Raw genomic sequence first — 17,402 nt, 5'->3', positions numbered from 1 at the left:
CTTTACTGATCCAGTTGTGAGAATTTTTGTGTTCTTTAGGCTAAGGCGTAGTCCATACCGAAGGCTATAGTCTTTGATCTTCATCAGTAAGAGGTTCATATCCTCTTCACTTTCATCAAGCAAGATTATGTCATCTGCATATCGCAAGTTGTTTATCCTCCTTGAATCCCAATGTTGTATTCTTCTTCATATAGTCCAGCTTCTCAGATTATCTGTTCAGCATACAGACTGAATAAGCATGGTGAAAAGATAAAACCCTAACGTACACCTTTCCTGATTTTAAGTCACGCTGAAATTCCTCATTCTGTTCTAACAACTGCCTCTTAGTGTATGTACAGGTTCTGCATGTGCACAATGAAGTGTTCTGGAATTCACATTCTTCACAATGTGATTCATAATTTATTATGATCCACACAATAGAATGCCTTTGAATAGTCAATAAAACACAGGTAAACATCTTTCTGGTATCCTCTGCTTTTAGCCAAGATCCATCGGGCATCAGCAATGATATCCCTCGTTCCATGTCCCCTTCTAAATCCGGCTTGAATTTCTGGCAATTCCCTGTCGATGTAGTGCTGCAACCTTTTTTGAGTTATCTTCAGAATAATTTTACTTGCATGTGATATTAATGATATTGTTTGATAATTTCCACATACTGCTGGATCACCTTTCTTTGGAATGGGTACAAATATGGATTGCTTCCAGTCACTTGGCCTGATAGCTGCCTTCCAAATTTTTTGGCATAGATGTGTTAGCGCTTCTAGTCTTGCATCCATTTGTTAAAACATTTCAATTGATATTCCATCAATTCCTGGAGCCTTGTTTTTTGCCAATGCCTTCAGTGCAGCTTGGACTTCTTCCTTCAATATCATCTACTCTTAATCATATGCTACCTCCTAAAATGGTTGAACACTGACCAATTCTTTTTGGTACAGTGACTTCGTGTATTCCTTCCATCTTCTTTTGATGCTTCCAGTGTTCGATTTTTTGCCCATAAAAAAAAAAAAACTGTTGCCGTCCAGGCTTGAATTTTTCCTTCAGTTCTTTTGGCTTGGGAAATGCTCAGTGTGTTCTTCTCTTTTGGTTTTCTAACTCGAGGTCTTTACACATTTCATTATAATACTTTTTTTTTTTCTTGAGCTGCCCTTTGAAATCTTCTGTTCAGCTCTTATATAACCATATCATTTTCTTTAGCTACTCTACATTCAAAAGCAAGTTTCAGAGTCTCTTTTGACATCCATTTTGGTCTTTTCTTTCTTTCCTGTCTTTTTAATGATCTTTGGCTTTTTTCTTGTACAATATCTTTGATGGCATCTCACAACTCATCTGTTCTTCGGTCATTAGTGTTCAGTGCGTCAAATCTATTCTTGAGATGGTTTCTACAATCAGGTGAGATATACTCAAGGTTGTACTTTGACTCTTATGGACTTGTTTTAATTTTCTTTATCTTCAACTTGAACTTGCATATGAGCAATTGATGGTCTGTTCTGCAGTCAGCGTCTGGCCTTATTCTGACTGGGCTCCTCCATCATCTCTTTCCACAGATGTAGTCGATTTGATTTGATTTTTGCATATTTTTATCTGGAGAGGTCCACAGTTATAGTCACTGTTTATATTATTGAAAAAAGATATTTCCAACAAATAGGTCATTGGTCTTAGAAAATTCTATCATGTGATCTCCAGCGTCATTTCTATTACCAAGGCCATATTTTTCAACTACTGACCTTTCTTGTTTCCAACTTTCACATTCCAATCACCAGTAATCATCAATGCATCTTAATTGCATGCTTGATCCATTTCAGACTGCAGAAGTTGGTAAACATCTTCAATTTCTTCATCTTTGGCATTAGTGGTTGGTGCATAAATTTGAATAATTAACTGGCCTTACTTGTAGTCATATGGACAGTACCCTATTACTGACAGTGTTTTACTTCAGAATAGATCTTGAAATGTCCTTTTTGACAATGAATGCGATGTCATTCCTCTTCAATTTGACATTCCCGGCATAGTAGACCATAGGATAGTCTGATTTAAAATGGCCAATACCATTCCATTTTAAGTAGCTCACGTCTAGGATATCAATCAAGCATTCCATTTTATTTTTGACATCTTCCAACTTGCCTAGATTCATACTTCGTACATTCCTTGTTCCAATTATTAATGGATGTTTGCAGCTGTTTCTTCTATATTGAGTCATGCCACATCAGCAAATGAAGGTCTTGAAAGCTTTACCCCATCCATGTCATTAAAGCCTACTTTACTTTGAGGAGGCAGCTTTTCCCCAGTCATATGTTGAGTGCCTTCCAACCTGAGGGTTTCATCTCCCAGCACTATATCAGACAATTTCAGCTGTTATTCGTAAGGTTTTCACCGGCCAATTTTTTCAGAACTAGGTCACCAGGTCCTTCTTCCCAGTCTGTCTTAGTCTGGAAACTCTGATGAAACCTGTCCAGTATGGGTGACTCTGCTGGCATTTGACATACAATAGCTCCCAGCATCACAGTAACACGTAAGCCAGTGCAGTACGACAGACTGACAGATCAGTGGTGGTGTATCTTCAATTAAAATGAAAAACCATAGAAATAAAATGATGTCAACTGCCTTATCACAAAGTAGAAAATTAAGCATTTATAATGAAAAATAAATGGAATGAGTTACCAAACTAATTTTTTAAAAAGCAAGTGGAATAGAAAGATTACTGATAGGATTATAGCAGAGTAGGTCAATGATACTAGCAGTAAGCCTTGAAGCATAAGGACACCTGAAATATGACAAAGTATAATACAGAATAGTAAGGGATGACTCCATATCTGTTAAGAACTACTTTCTATATAAAAACAAGAATGCAGGAGCACTGCAATGTGGCTCCTGGGCTAAGGAAGCTGCTTCCACACACCAAGAGCGCAGCTCAAATAAATGCCTCAGCCAAATTACAAACTACTACATACAACTACAGACATCTGAAAAAAAAAAAAGTTAACCTGTAAATACCAAGGGTACCAAGAATGTAGACAGAACATACTACAGACATTTGAAAAAAAAAAAAAGTTAACCTGTAAATACCAAGGATACCAAGAATGTAGACAGAACATATAACCTATACTCTAAAAAAAAAACAAAAAACTTCTATAGTTAACATGTTTTGATATTTAGGATGCTGAACTATTCAATTTCTTTGGAAATAAGGCAAGACAGTAATAAAAATCATTACAGAAACAATTCATTGACTTGGGTCAAATGTGTGTTGTAGTAGACATCTGCTACTATTCTGACGGCTCAGCATCTTTGCTTTTTAAGGAATTATCTCTTCTGCCACTTCATAAAGATTCTAGAAGTCCTGATGATCATGTGGACCTATATTCTCTACCACAGTAGGGTTTTCCTACCTGTATCTGACATCAACTAACACATCTCTTGTCTAGAACACAATAGAGCATCTAGAAAACCACACACACACACACACACACACACACACACACACACCAGGTATCAAAATGTCATGCACTAATACTCAAGCCATCTTTTGATACCTCTGTATTATACAATTCTCATATGCTTGGATAATCAGGTTGCCTTGCCCACAGAAGCAAATTCAGCAAAGTAAGACAAGGAATGATGACAGCAGCAAATAATAGGGAAGAGAAAAAAAAAAAAAAATCTAAGAGCATACATAATTAAAAATCTGGTAGTCTTTAGAAAACATTTTATCGTTGCTGTGTGCCGTCTAGCTGATTCCAACTCATGGTATTCCTACAGGACAGAGTAGAACCGCCTCATAGGGTTTCCACAGCTATAATCTTTACAAGAGCAGATCACCAAGTCTTTTCTTGCGTGGAGTGGCTTGTGTGTTTGGACCACTGACCTTTCAGTTTGTCTCTGCTGCTGGCAGATTGGGCACTCAGCAGTGGCTGTAGCCAAGGTAGCCTTGATGAGGGAAATCCATGTTGCTGAGCCCATGCATAACCTCTATCTCTGCAACCATGGCCACTTTGTTCATAAGTCCAATGGGCAATGATGGCAGTGGCTGGGGAAAGAGTGGTTTCCTCAGAACATGTCATCCTATCCACTTGATTGTTAAAATTCTCCTCTGCTGAGGTCACTCTTTGATGAACATTCACATGAGACACAAATTATCTTCACTTCCTTGGACCATTCAGAGAGGTCTATCCACATACTTCTTCCCCATACCTCCTTGTTTCCAATTTTCCAATCGTGTTCCTTCCAAGTCCCTGACCATCCAGCCAAATCACTGGCCAGAGCCCATGAATCAGTACACCATCGCACATCTGGCTATTCCTCTTTCCAAGCAACGTTAATAACCAGGTGCACTGCTCCAAGTTCTGCCCATTGGGAGGATTTCCCTTCACCACTGTCCTTCGGTGAGGTCTCAGAAAAGGGCTGTAGTGCTGCCACTGTCTACCTTTGAGTGGTACCTGCATATTGCACAGACCCATCTGTAAATCAGGCACAAGTTTTCTCTTCCTCAGTCAACTGATCATAAGGAACTCCCCATGAGGACAAAGGTGCAGACTGGGAGATGGAAGGTAATGTGACAGGATTGAGATCATGGGCATTTGGGCCACTTCCTCACGCAACTTACTGGTGCCTTCAGGTCCTGCTCAGGCCTGATCTCATATATACCACTTCTACTTAACGATGGGGTGCTGCTGTGCATGTCCAAACTTTATAACTTTATAGGTCAGACAACACCCAATTCATGATGGGCAGCTCAGTCAGCATGGTGACTTGGTGTTCTATGGTTAAGCATTCAGTCTTTACTAGGCCCAGTAACAAACCCAAAGCTGTTTCTGAAAAGGAGAGTAGTTATCTACAGAGGACGGCAGGGCTTTGCCTCAAAATTCTAAAGGTCTGTGCTGTGATTCACCAACAGGGGCCTGCCAAAGACTCCAGACAGCATCTCTATCTGCCACTGACACTTCAAGCACCACTGGATCATATGGCCCAAGTAGCCTGAATCTGTTGCAGAGCCTTCTCTTGGTCTGTGCCCTGTGCGCCGCTAAAAACTAGGAGCTTTTCAAGTCGCTTGATAAATAGGCCATAGCACACACTCAAATGAGGAATGTGCTGCCTCTAAAATCCAAACAGGCCCACCAGACGTTATGTCTCCTTTTTTAGTTGTGGGAGGGGCTGGATGCAATAACTTATCCTTCACTTTAGAAGGACTATCTTGACATGCCCTACACCACTGGACCTCTAGAAATTTCACTGAGGTGGAAGGCACCTAAATTTTTGTTGGATTAACTTCCTACCCTCTAGAATACAAATGGAAACCCTGGTGGCATAGTGGTTAAATGCTCTGGCTGCTAACCAAAAGGCTGGCAGTTCGAATCCACCAGGTACTCCTTGGAAACCCTACAGGGCAGTTCTACTCTGTCCTAAAGTGTTGCTATGAGTCAGAATTGACTCGATGGCAACAGGTTTGGTTTGGTTTTTAGCATGCAAATGTTTTACCAAAAAGCCCAGCATCATTGACACTTCTTCCTTACTAGGTCCAATCAGCATAATGTCATCAAGGTAATGGACCAGTGTGATGTCTTGTGGAAGGGAAAGGTGATCAAGGTCCCTGCAGACTAAATTATGACATAGGACTGGAGAGTTGATATAGCCCTGTGGTGGGACGCTGAAGGTGCATTGCTGGCCTTGTCAGCTGAAGGCAAACTGCTTCTGGTGGTCCTTTGAAACAGGTATGAGAAAAAGGCATTAGCCAGATCAATATTTGCACACCAGGTACCAGGAGATGTATTAATTTGCTCAAGTAATGGAGCCATATCTGGAATAGCAGTTACAATTGGAGTCACCACCTAGTTAAGTTTTTGATAATCCACTGTCATTCTCCAAGATCTATCTGTTTTTTTTCATGGGCCAAACAGGTAAGTTGAATGAGGATGTGATGGGAATCATCACCCCTGCATCCCTCAAGTCCTTGATGGTGGCAGTAATCTCTCCAATCCCTCCAGGAATGCAGAATTGCCTTTGGTTTACTATTTTCCTGGATAGGGACAGTTGTAATGGCTTCCACTTGGCTTTTCCAACCCTAATAGCCCTTAACCCATTCCTAGTACCAAATGTCTTAGGCTGGGTTCTCTAGAGAAGGAAAACCAGTAAAGTGTATACATATATAGAGAGAGAAGTTTATATCAAGGAAACAGCTCGTGAGGTTGTAGAGTCTGGAACATTCCAAGTCCATGGGTCAAAGCTGGAGGCTTCTCCTGATTCTCATAGCCACAGGGTCTGGTGAACCCAAGATCAGCAGGTCAGACAGCAGGGCTGTTGCTCACAGACTGGAAAGACTGATGAATCCCAAGATCAGCAGGCAAGACAGCAGGTAAGCTGCTAGCTTACTTCCCAAGAATCAGAGGTCAGATGAATGGGAGCCAGCTATAGGATCCTGAGCAAGCAAAAGCCCACAAGCCTTGCTAGAAAGTCCACCTATGTCAGACGCAGGCCACACCCCCAAGGAAATTCCCTTTCAACAGGTTGGCTGCTTGCAGCAAATCCCATCATGGAGATGATCACATTGTATCAGATCTCATCATGGAGGTGATCACATCATTATACAAATTTTAAACTACATCCTAACTGCCAGACCACTGAGAATCATGGCCCAGCCAAGTTGACACGCAACCTTAACGATCACATATCATTATGTATATGTAACAATACATGGGTATATGTAAACTACACTTCCATAAAATTGTTTAAAATTTTGTTAAAAAAAATCTAGTAGTGTGCAGTCATGTGATGTGACAGCAAATAGACTTACAAGCTTAGTATGTGGCATACTTCTTTTATTTATTTGATGTCACATGCTCTTAAAAAAATTTTTTTTATTGTGTTTTAGTTGAAAGTTTACGTAGCAATTTAGTTTCCCATTCAACAAATTGTACACAAAGTGTTCTATGACATTGGTTGCAATTTCCACACTGTCAACATTTTCCCCATTTTCACCCTGGGATCCCCGTGTCCTTTTGTCTGGCTTTCCTATCCCTTACTACCTTCTCACCTTTACTTTTGGGCAAATGTTGCCCTTTTGGTCTTGTATAATTGTTTGTTCTATGAAACATGTTCTTTTCAAGTATTATTGTTTATTTTATTGACCTATCTATTGCTTAGCTGGAAGGTGGTTTCCGGGAATGGCTGCAGTTCCAAGTCAGAGAGGTGTCTTAGGGCCATAGTCTCGGGGGTTCCTTCAGTCTCTAGCCGGCCAGTAAGTCTGATCGTTTTTATATATTTGATTTTTTGTTCTGCATTTTAATCCTGCTCTGTCTGGTTCCCTCTATTGTGATTCTAGTCAGAGCAGTTGGTAACGGTATCTGGGCACAATCTAATTCTTCTGGTCTCGAGGTTGTGTAGCCTGTGGTGCATGTAGTCTGTTAGCCCTTTGTACTAACTGCTCCCTTGAGTCTTTGGTTTTCTTCACTCTCCTTTACTCTGCACAGGAAGAGACCACTAGTTGTATATCAGATGGCTGCTTGCAAGCTTTTAAGACCCCTGACACTACTCTGCAAAGTAGGATGTAGAACATTTTTTTTCTACACTATGTTATGCCAGTTGACATAGATGTCCTCTGAGTCTATGGTCCCTAGCCTTCAAGCCTAGTATCTTTGTCCTGGGAGGTGTTTGGTTGTGCATAAGAAGTATCCATGATTGTGTCCCTTATCTATATTAGTATACATGCAACATCTACAAATATGTAGAGATATTCACAACCTACCCTATGTCTGCAGGTGGGAGTTATCCCTTTATTCTTTTATTTTTACCACACTACTAATATAAAGGAAACCCTGGTGGTGTAGTGGTTAAGTGCTACAGCTGCTAACCAAGAGGTTGGCAGTCTGAATGCCCCAGACGCTCCTTGGCAACTCGATGGGGCAGTTCTACTCTGTCCTGTAGGGTCACTATGAGTTGGAATTGATTCGACGGCAGTGGGTTTAGTTTTTTTTTTAGTTTACTAATATAAATGGAGTCCTGGTGGAACAGTGGTTAAGAGCTTGGCTGCTAACCAAAAGGCTGGCAGTTCGAATCCACCAGCCACTGCCTTGAAACCCTATGGAGCAGTTCTACTCTGTCCTATAGAGTCACTATGAGTCAGAATCAACTCGATGGCAACAGGTTTGGTTTTACTAACGTAAATAAGGATGATGATGACTCTGAGTTATCAAGAATTTGCTCAATTATGTGTGTTAAATGCTGTAATTTAGTTTAAAAATGCGCTTTTAAAAAATATCCCACCCAAAAAGTTAAATTTCCTTGAAGGCAACAAGAACCCTCACTTTTAAACCTGAATATCCACTTTACAAATTCATCGATTTTACTGGGAAAACAAAATTCAAAGAGTAAGCCCTATCACTACTGGTAGATAGTATTATTTTCTACCAAAAGATAGAATTACTTCAAATCTGCTAGAAGGAAAATCTTATAAAATCTTTAAAAGGATCAACGTGTGTTTATATTCCTGTTATACAGTGATGTGCAATGTTCAAGGGATACCCCTAAGACCTAAAGAACAGAGATAAAATTATTTAAATGTTATTTATATTCAATATTATTAGTATTTGCAAAGAAGAGCTCCTTAAATGTGTGATGTTAAGTGATAGTGATTATTTCACTGATGAATACTAATTACTAAATACATCTCTTTAGACATATTCAGTGGAGGAACCACGGCAAAACAGAACACTAAATTACGAGTTAGGACATATATTCTAGGCCAAAGCTCTACAAGTATCTGGTTGTGAGGTTTCACTGGGCTTCCCTCATATGAGGTAAGATTTATACATACTAAATAACTTGTCTAAGGTCCTCAGCTAGCAAGAGGCAGAGCCAGTATTTGAACCTAGGAAGTCTGATTGTAATGCCTAAACTTTTAAAACACTAATGTTTTATTTGGCTCTGGGTCCCAGTCTGGAAGAATGTACATTGCTAAAGGAGAGGACAGAAAATAATCAAATTAAAGCTGGGGCCAGAAAAGACTTGGTTTCAGGAAAAGTACGGCAGAAGAACACACCTTGTCCTGAGCTCTGAACCATGTGGTAGGGCCCAGGGCTGCCTCCTACTCAGAACAGAATGAAGGGTAGGTAAGTGGAGAAACCACCACCACCCATCAGTATGTTGTACTGTGGTGGCTTGCATGTTGCTATGATGCTCGAAGCTTATGCCATCCACGTTTCAAATGAACTAGGGTCACCCATGGTAGTCGGGCTTCAGCAGAGCTTCCAGACTAAGGCAGACTAGAAAGAAGGCCTGGTGATCTACTTCCAAAAATTAGCCAACAAAAACCCTATGGATCACAAGAGAATACTGTTCAATATAGTGCTGGAAGATGAGCCTCCTAGGTTAGAAGGCACTCAAAATATACAGTGGCCATAACAGTGGACTCAAGCGTATCAAAAAGCTGGAGCCAACTCAACGACAACTAACAATAACAACAATAGAACAAGACACGCTTAGGTGATCAGGTCCTAGGAATGATGTCCCAGTTGCTGGGCACCTGTCTGTTACTGCAAATGCTAGACAGTAACTTCTTTCAGGCTGGTTTCTGACTCCCCTACTCAGTGGCAACAAATGAAGGGAGAAAGGAGTTGAGTGGCCTATCATATGATAGGCAGGATATACATAAAATGTTTATACCCTACTAGATTCAATATGTCCCTACTCTTTCTCCCCCCAATTATCTCTCCCCTACCATATCCTATAGCAGTCAGCACACATACATTATTTCAAGTAACTTTTTACCTCACTGTGAAAAAATCTCAAGAATCAATATACATTTGGCAGAGACTAATTAGGCTCATCATAATCCTTTATATAATACGGTAGGCTTAAAACATTAAGCAATCTCTTCTAGGCTGTACACATTCTAGCCATTTCTAGTCCCGAGCTCATTGTCTAGTCCAGCCCTTGTTTTTTGCTTGGATGTTCAGGATTAACAGTTAGCAGTGGGTGTGGCTGGAAATTAGCTCCAATCATATGGATCAGGTTGATTAAAGGGCTAGAGTTCTGTAAACTGAGTCGTGTTTTTAGGAGTTAATGGGGAACTTTATTTCAAATTCCAAACATATGACCTACAAACAAATGAAGTACAAACAAACTTTGGCAAATGGAGGCTGCCACTATTTTCTCTCTTCTTGATTCTCTTGTTATTACTTTCCTTATTTCCCACTGTGGCAGGCAACCTCAAAGTGCAAATCACACTTTGTGCAGGCCAAGTTAACAGGTACAGTGCTTACAAAACTCTCACATATACACACTTGGCTTTTGCACACTGTACTCCCTCATCTTCACAAAGAGCACTGGGAAACTGTGTGACTCTTATCTCTTTATTACCTGGTTCTCTAGTAATACACAGAAATCAATGTACATTCTGAGAAACAGTCTTTTTCCATTCTCTTAGTTCAAGTGATTTCAGTTTCAATAACATTTCTCATTATATAACTCTCACGCCATTTTTCTTTTTCAACAACTCTTTTACCCATCAACTCCTGCCGTTCACAATTTCATTTGATGGGGGTGGGGAGAAACACTAATCATGGTTTGCTAGTAAGTACAGTACTTGTAATACAGTTTCAGCAAGAAAAAAGCATACCTTCTTTTTTCAAAATAAAAATACCTTTATGTGTTCTGATCATCAGAATGATACATTGTTGTTGTTGTTAGGTGCCGTCGAGTGGGTTCCAACTCATAGCGACCCTAAGCACAAAAGAACGAAACACTGCCCAGTCCTGCGCCATCCTTACAATTGTCGTTATACTTGAGCTCCTTGTTGCAGCTACTGTGTCAATCCACCTCATTGAGGGTCTTCCTCTTTTCCACTGACCCTGTACTCTGCCAAGCATGATGTCCTTCTCCAGGGACTCATCCCTCCTGACAACATGTCCAAAGTATGTAAGATGCAGTCTTGCCATCCTTGCTTCTAAGGAGCATTCTGGTTGTACTTCTTCTAAGACAGATTTGTTGGTTCTTTTGCCAGTCCATGGTATATTCAATATTCTTCGCCAACACCATAATTCAAAGGCATGAATTCTTCTTCAGTCTTTCTTATTCATTGTCCAGCTTTCATATGCATATGATGCGACTGAAAATACCATGGCTTAGGTCAGGTGCACCTTAGTCTTCAAGGTGACATCTTTGCTTTTCAACACTTCAAAGAGGTCCTTTGAGCAGATTTACCCAATGCAATGCATTGTTTGATTTCTTGACTGCTGCTTCCATGGCTGTTGATTGTGGATCCAAGGAAAATGAAATCCTTAACAACTTCAATCTTTTCTCCATTTATCATGATGTTGCTTATTGGTCCAGTTGTGAGGATTTTTGTTTTCTTTATGTTGAGGTATAATCCGTACTGAAGGCTGTGGTCTCTGGTCTTCATTAGTAAGTGCTTCCAGTCCTCTTCATTTTCAGCAAGCAAGGTTGTGTCATCTGCATAACGCAGGTTGTTAATGAGTCTTCCTCCAATCCTGATGCCCTGTTCTTCTTCATATAGTCCAGCTTCTCGGATTATTTGCTCAGCACTCAAATTGAATAGGTAAGGTGAAAATGATACATGCACATTGAAAAATAAATAAAAACATTAAAAAAGTACTGAATTGTGTACTTTAAATGGGTGAATTCTATGGCATGTAAATTATATCTTAATAAAGCTTTTTTTTTTTTTTTTTTTTTTAAGACAACGCTTTCATTTTCTTGTATGGCAAGTATTTTCCCCAGTTGTTTCTGTCTTTCAAATCAGTTTATAGTGAGTTTTGCCATACCAAAAGTTTTAATACTCACATAGTCACATACATCAACCTTTTTCTTTATGACTTCTGGATCTGATACCATGCTTAAATAGTTGTTTCTTGGCTCACTTTTTAAAAATTTTTGCAAAGATATATATAACACAACATTTGCCATTTCAATGTTTTTCACTTGCACGATTTAGTGATATCAATTACATTAATCATGTTATGTAACCATCACCAATAATCATTGCCAAATCTTCCATTACCATAAATAGAACTCACTGCTTCATAAACAATGGCTCCCTTTTTCCCCTTCATTCCCATCCCTGCTAATGACTAATAAAACTTTGGTGTCTATACCTTTGCTTATTCTAGATATTTCATGTAAGTGAAATTGTACAGTATTTGTCCTTTTATGACTGGCTTATTTCACTCAGCATAATGTTCTCAAAGTTCATCTACATTGTAGCATGAATCAGGACTTTCTCTTTATGGCTGAGTAACATTCCATTGTATGTATGTACCACATATTGTTTATCCATTCATCTGTTGATGGACATTTAGGTTACTTCCACCTTTTGTCTATTGTGAATACTACTGTAATGAACACTGGTATACATTCTTGTCCCACATTTAATTAATACTATCCTGCCATATTTTATATATTCTTATAGATGATCATAGAAACCCCGGTGGTGTAGTGGTTAAGGGCTATGGCTGCTAACCAAAGGATCGGCAGTTCGAATCTGCCAGGTGCTCCTTGGAAACTCTATAGGGCAGTTCTCCTCTGTCCTATAGGGTCACTATGAGTAGGAATTGACTTGACAGCACTGGCTTTGGTTTTTTGGTTATAGACGATCATATGTCCTCTTTCTGGAAAATGGTATATAGATTTGTTGCTTCATTCTCTGTTTTACCTCCATGGTTCTTCTAAACTGTCATTTTCCTCATGCTGCCTATGTCACAACTTTTTTCTCAGCAGACATCATTTCTAATTTCACAAAAAATTTAGAAGACTGGCACGAAAGCCCTCAAATTTGTGCTCACAATCTCACACCCCAAGCTTGTCTATAATTATACCATCCACAGCTCTTTGCCAGTCTAAATCTTCTACCTTTAATTTGGATGCCATTCTTTTCTGCCATCTTAGATTCTTGTTTAATCATTTTTCTTCTCTCCTGTTTCTTCAACCTCTCCTTCTCCTTGCTTATTCCTCCTACCATATCAAATCTATCCCTTCTTAAGAGTCTATCCTACAAACTTGTGTCCCCTTCATCTATTTTTCTTTCTTGCCTTCGTGTTGCAGTGAAACTTCTTCAAAGTATAATCCATACTCAATGTTTCCTGTTCTCCTGCCTCATTGCCAGCTATCAGATTAAAATAGTAATTTTCATCTAGGCTTCTGCAAATCGCTTCACAGTAATCTATCATTTACATATGAGGTTTTTTTTTTTTTTTTTGTATTTTTGGTGAGAGTTTACACAGCAACGTAGGTTCCCATTTAACAATTTCTGTACACATTGTTCAGTATCATTGGTTACACTTGAGGTTTTTAATTTGGTATCCATAGTTGATCTCCTAATCTTCTGAAACTTTATGTATATGAACACTTGTTTCCTGGAATTGCTTTTATAAGATTTACAAAGAACATCAGGACTCCAAAATGTTATTTACTTTTCCCATGGCAAACAGAATGATCTTTTAAAAACGTAAACCGGATCATGTTTTGACTTGCTTAAAGTTCTTCAGTATCTCCCCATCACCTTGAAAATAAAACCTAATTCTCTGTCATGGCATACATAGCCCCTTCATGATGAAGCTTTTACCTCTACAGAATAATCTCTCATCATTACCTCCTCCTTTTCCCTATCTCAGTCACATCCCCTACACAGCTACCTTTTAGTCACAGTGCACTAGTTATAATACCCATAACTCATCATGCTTTTTTGCTTTCAGGCCTTTTTACACGCTTCTCTCTCTACCTCAGATCACCCATTTATCCTTTACCCCTGCTCTCTGAGCTGGTCCTCCAAGACTCAAGGATTACAACAAGGAATCATTTCTTGGTCTCTCTAGTCAGGATTAAGTGTTCCTCTTATTTGCACCTAAGGCATGTTGTATATGTTGTGTATACACGGACTATTATAATTATTGGAACCCTGGTGGTGCAGTGGTTAAGAGCTCAGTTGTTAACCAAAAGGCCGGCAGTTGGAATCCACTAGTCACTCCTTAGAAACCCTATGGGGCAGTTCTACTGTCCTATAGGGTCTCTATAAGCCGGAATCGACTCGACAGCAACAGGTTTGGGATTTATTATAATTATCAACTTACTTATTTTTCTTCCTTACTAGATGATAAATTCTTAAAGAGTAGGAACAATATTTTCTATCTCCATATGCCTAGTGTCTGGTACTCACATATTTCCAGAATAAATCATACTATATTCTCTTCTTGACTCACCGCAAACTAGTATCTATGCTAAGTAATCTACAGAAATCATCTACGATCAATACACAGTGCTCTTCTCGTTACCAAATTTAAGGTCGCTATGAGTCGGAATCGACTCAGTGGCAGCAGGTTTGGTTTGGTTTTTTCATTCCTCATCTAACTTGAACTTTTCAGCCCTTATATTACCTGACCTATCAGTAATATTTAACAAAGCTCACCACCTCCTTCTTGAAATCTTTTCTTTTTTTTAATAATATTTTATTCTGTTTAAGGTGAAAGTTTACACAGCAAATTAGGTTCCCATTTAACAATTCCTACACAAATTATTCAGTGATATTAGTTTCATTTTTCACGATATGTCATGATTCTCATTCATTCTGTTCTAGTCGTACCATTTCCAGTATTCCAGTTTCCCGGCCCCCTTACCTTCTCACCTTTGCTTTAGAGTAGCTTTAGACTTGCTGGTCTCATATAGACGATTTTTAAAAAAGTGCCCATGACTCACAGGTAATACTCTTTCTTTTATGAGCCAATCTGTTATTTTGCTAAAAGGTGATCTCGAGGGATAATTGTGATTTAAGGTTTAAAGAGTATCTCAGGGTGATAGACTCATCTAGTGTCCACCCTTTCAAAACGGAGAATGTGAAATAAGTTATTTAAAAGTCAGCGACAATTTATGTATTTTTTTCTCTTTACACAGGAGGCTGGAGCCGTAAGCTGTATCAGCAAAGGATTTTGTTCTCTGCAACTTTTTTATTATTATTATTTTTTATTTTAACTCACGCTTTTAGGCTAAAAACTTGGTGCCTCGGCTCTTGTGACAATTCCTCTTAACCCACCTCCCCCCACAGGATTTTTGATAAGCTTGGATTCTTTTTTTTTTGGATTCACAGTCTGAATTTAAGAACCAGCCACAACTCCTGTCTATAACCCGTTCTGTGGGAGGACAAAACTCTTGCCATCTTTTCTAAGCTCTCTCACTCACAGGGAAGGGGGTCAGAAAGAGATTGTTGACAACTCTCTCGCATTCTCCGCGCCCCTTCCCCCACCGTGTTTGGATGGTTGGGAAGTTAGCTACTTGGGGCCTAAGGACGGACGCTTGCTAAAATCCGAGCTCCAAAATCGCTCTAGCCTGCCCTCAGACACTTACCTCTTGTCGGGATCTGCCCCCGGCTTAGGGGTGTTGGCCGAAGGCTCAGTGGCGCCTGACGTACTGAGCCCAGAGGCCCGGCGGCTTCGCCTCCGCAGCTGGGGCTGCTTCTGAGTCGCTAGCTCTGGCTCCATGGCCTAGAAGTGGAGGGCGGGGCGGTGAGGCGGTGGGCTGGATGCCCGGGAGATCGAGAGGAGCGGGCACCGTGCCCGACAACTTTTGGAAGGGAGAAAATTTCCTGTCAGGAGAATGCCACCAGCGCCGCAGTCACCTAGCGGTTTGAAAATGGCGGCTGCGCAGAGATCAGCCAATCAGAGGGGCAGTAGGGGGTTGCTAGGAGACTTGGAGTCCCGCCTCCACATTCCCATAGCGGCGAGTGGATTCTGGCTCATCGCGACCCTACAGGAGAGAGCAGAGCTGCACCATAGGGTTTCATAGGAATGGCTGGTGGATTCGAAATGCCTGTTGACCTTTTGGGTTGCAGCCTCTTAACCACTGCGCCACCAGGGCTTCGCCTCTTTAGTACGTATGCTCAAATAGAAGCAGGAAGGGAAATACTGTAGCGCTGGAGTAGGAAAAGCCCTATAGATTAGTGGATGAATTTGGGTTTAGTTCTGACTCCTTCGCTAAATCCTCAATGCAGGTTACCTATTTCACTGTTTATTAGGACCTTCATCACTGGTCAGGGCAAATTGATTGACAGCAAGCTAGGTCACTAGGCATTTCTTCTTATGGTGTTGGTGAAGAATATTGAATATACCATGGACTGCCAGAAGAACGGACAAATCTGTCCTGGAAGAAGTACAGCCAGAATGCTCATTAGAAGCAAGGATGGTGAGACTTCCTCTCACATACTTTGGACGTGTTATCAGGAGGGACCAGACCCTGGAGAAGGATATCATGTTGGTAAAGTAGAGGGTCAGCAAAAGAGAGGAAAACCCTCAACAAGATGGACTGACACAGCGGCTGCACCCATGGGCTCAAGCATATCAAGAATTGTGAGGGTGGCTGCAGGACTGAGTGGTGTTTCTTTGTGTTGTACATAGGGTTGCTACAAGTCAGAAGGACTAGCCAGTACCTAACAACAGCAGGTATTTTTTAAGGAGCCCTGGTGCCTGAATTGACTCCGATGCAATGAGTTTGTTTTTGGTTGGTAGGCATTTCTTGCAGGAGCCCTGTTGGTGCTAGCTAAGGGTCAGTGGTTCAAACCTATCAGCAGTTCCACAGGAGAGAAAAATCTGGTGATCTGCTCCGGTAAAATTACAGCCTTGGAAACTCTATGGTGTAGTTCTACTCTGTCCTACAGGGTCGCTATCATTCGGAATCAACTCTACAACAATGGGTGGTGGTGGTAGGTATTTCTTAGCACTGGGGAGAAGAGAGGTTGAAAGTAGTGATCTAAAATGAGATTTGGTTATTGGCCATATACATGCTAAATTATATATGTTAGATATGCTGTATCCCCAATTATCAAAGATAATGGAGATGTGTTCTCAGATCTGCCTCTAGGGAACCAGTGGAATCTAATTAAGTGCCTGCCTCTCTCCCAATACAGAAGAGACAGTCAGTCCTTAGCAAAATAGAATGAAAGGGCCTTTATTCTCTAATTTTAAGAAGTTAGCAAAAGACAGCACAAAATAAAGCTCCTTCTTAAATAAAAAAGACAGTTGATAAACAAATGAACACATTCTTTAATTTTAAATATTGTTCTGAATGTGTCTAAGCCTTTAAAAGTAGCCTCTTCTTTGGCACTATAATTTTACTTTTGGGAACCTCTGCTCTAAGAAATAAAACTACACACACAGAGTTTTATACAGGATGATATTAAAAGCATTGTTTATAATGTCAGAAAATTAAAGGCAACCTAAATAAAAAATGACCTTTTCAATCACTTCATATGCATGCAAAAGTTGGATAATGCAAAGGGAAGACAGAGGAAGAACTGATGATTTTAACCTGTGGTGTTGGTGAAGAATATTGAATATACCATGGACTGCCTAAAGAACAAATCAATCTTAGAAGAAAAGCAGCCAGAAAAGTTCCTTAGGATGGCAGCACTTCAA

At 40.1% G+C, this 17,402-nt stretch overlaps 2 protein-coding genes across 2 annotated transcripts in view; one reads left to right on the top strand and one right to left on the bottom strand.

The window, feature by feature from the left end:
- Window positions 1-15,594, bottom strand: part of LOC111750840 (neuroepithelial cell-transforming gene 1 protein-like) — a 40,553-nt gene extending 24,959 nt beyond the window's left edge. The window contains exon 1 of the mRNA XM_064285191.1: window positions 15,340-15,594. Within this exon, the coding sequence (XP_064141261.1) occupies window positions 15,340-15,473 (134 nt within the window). The 5' untranslated portion in view covers window positions 15,474-15,594. The remainder of the gene's footprint in view (window positions 1-15,339) is intronic.
- TUBAL3 (tubulin alpha like 3) overlaps window positions 15,515-17,402 on the top strand; it is a 38,675-nt gene continuing 36,787 nt past the window's right edge. The window contains 1 exon segment of the mRNA XM_064285190.1: window positions 15,515-15,616. Coding sequence (XP_064141260.1) covers window positions 15,515-15,616 — 102 coding nt within the window.

This window comes from Loxodonta africana, chromosome 4 (genome assembly GCF_030014295.1).
Source record: "Loxodonta africana isolate mLoxAfr1 chromosome 4, mLoxAfr1.hap2, whole genome shotgun sequence".
Taxonomy (NCBI): domain Eukaryota; kingdom Metazoa; phylum Chordata; class Mammalia; order Proboscidea; family Elephantidae; genus Loxodonta; species Loxodonta africana.
Note: the sequence above shows the minus strand (reverse complement) of the source record. Positions and strands in the feature narration are given on the sequence as shown.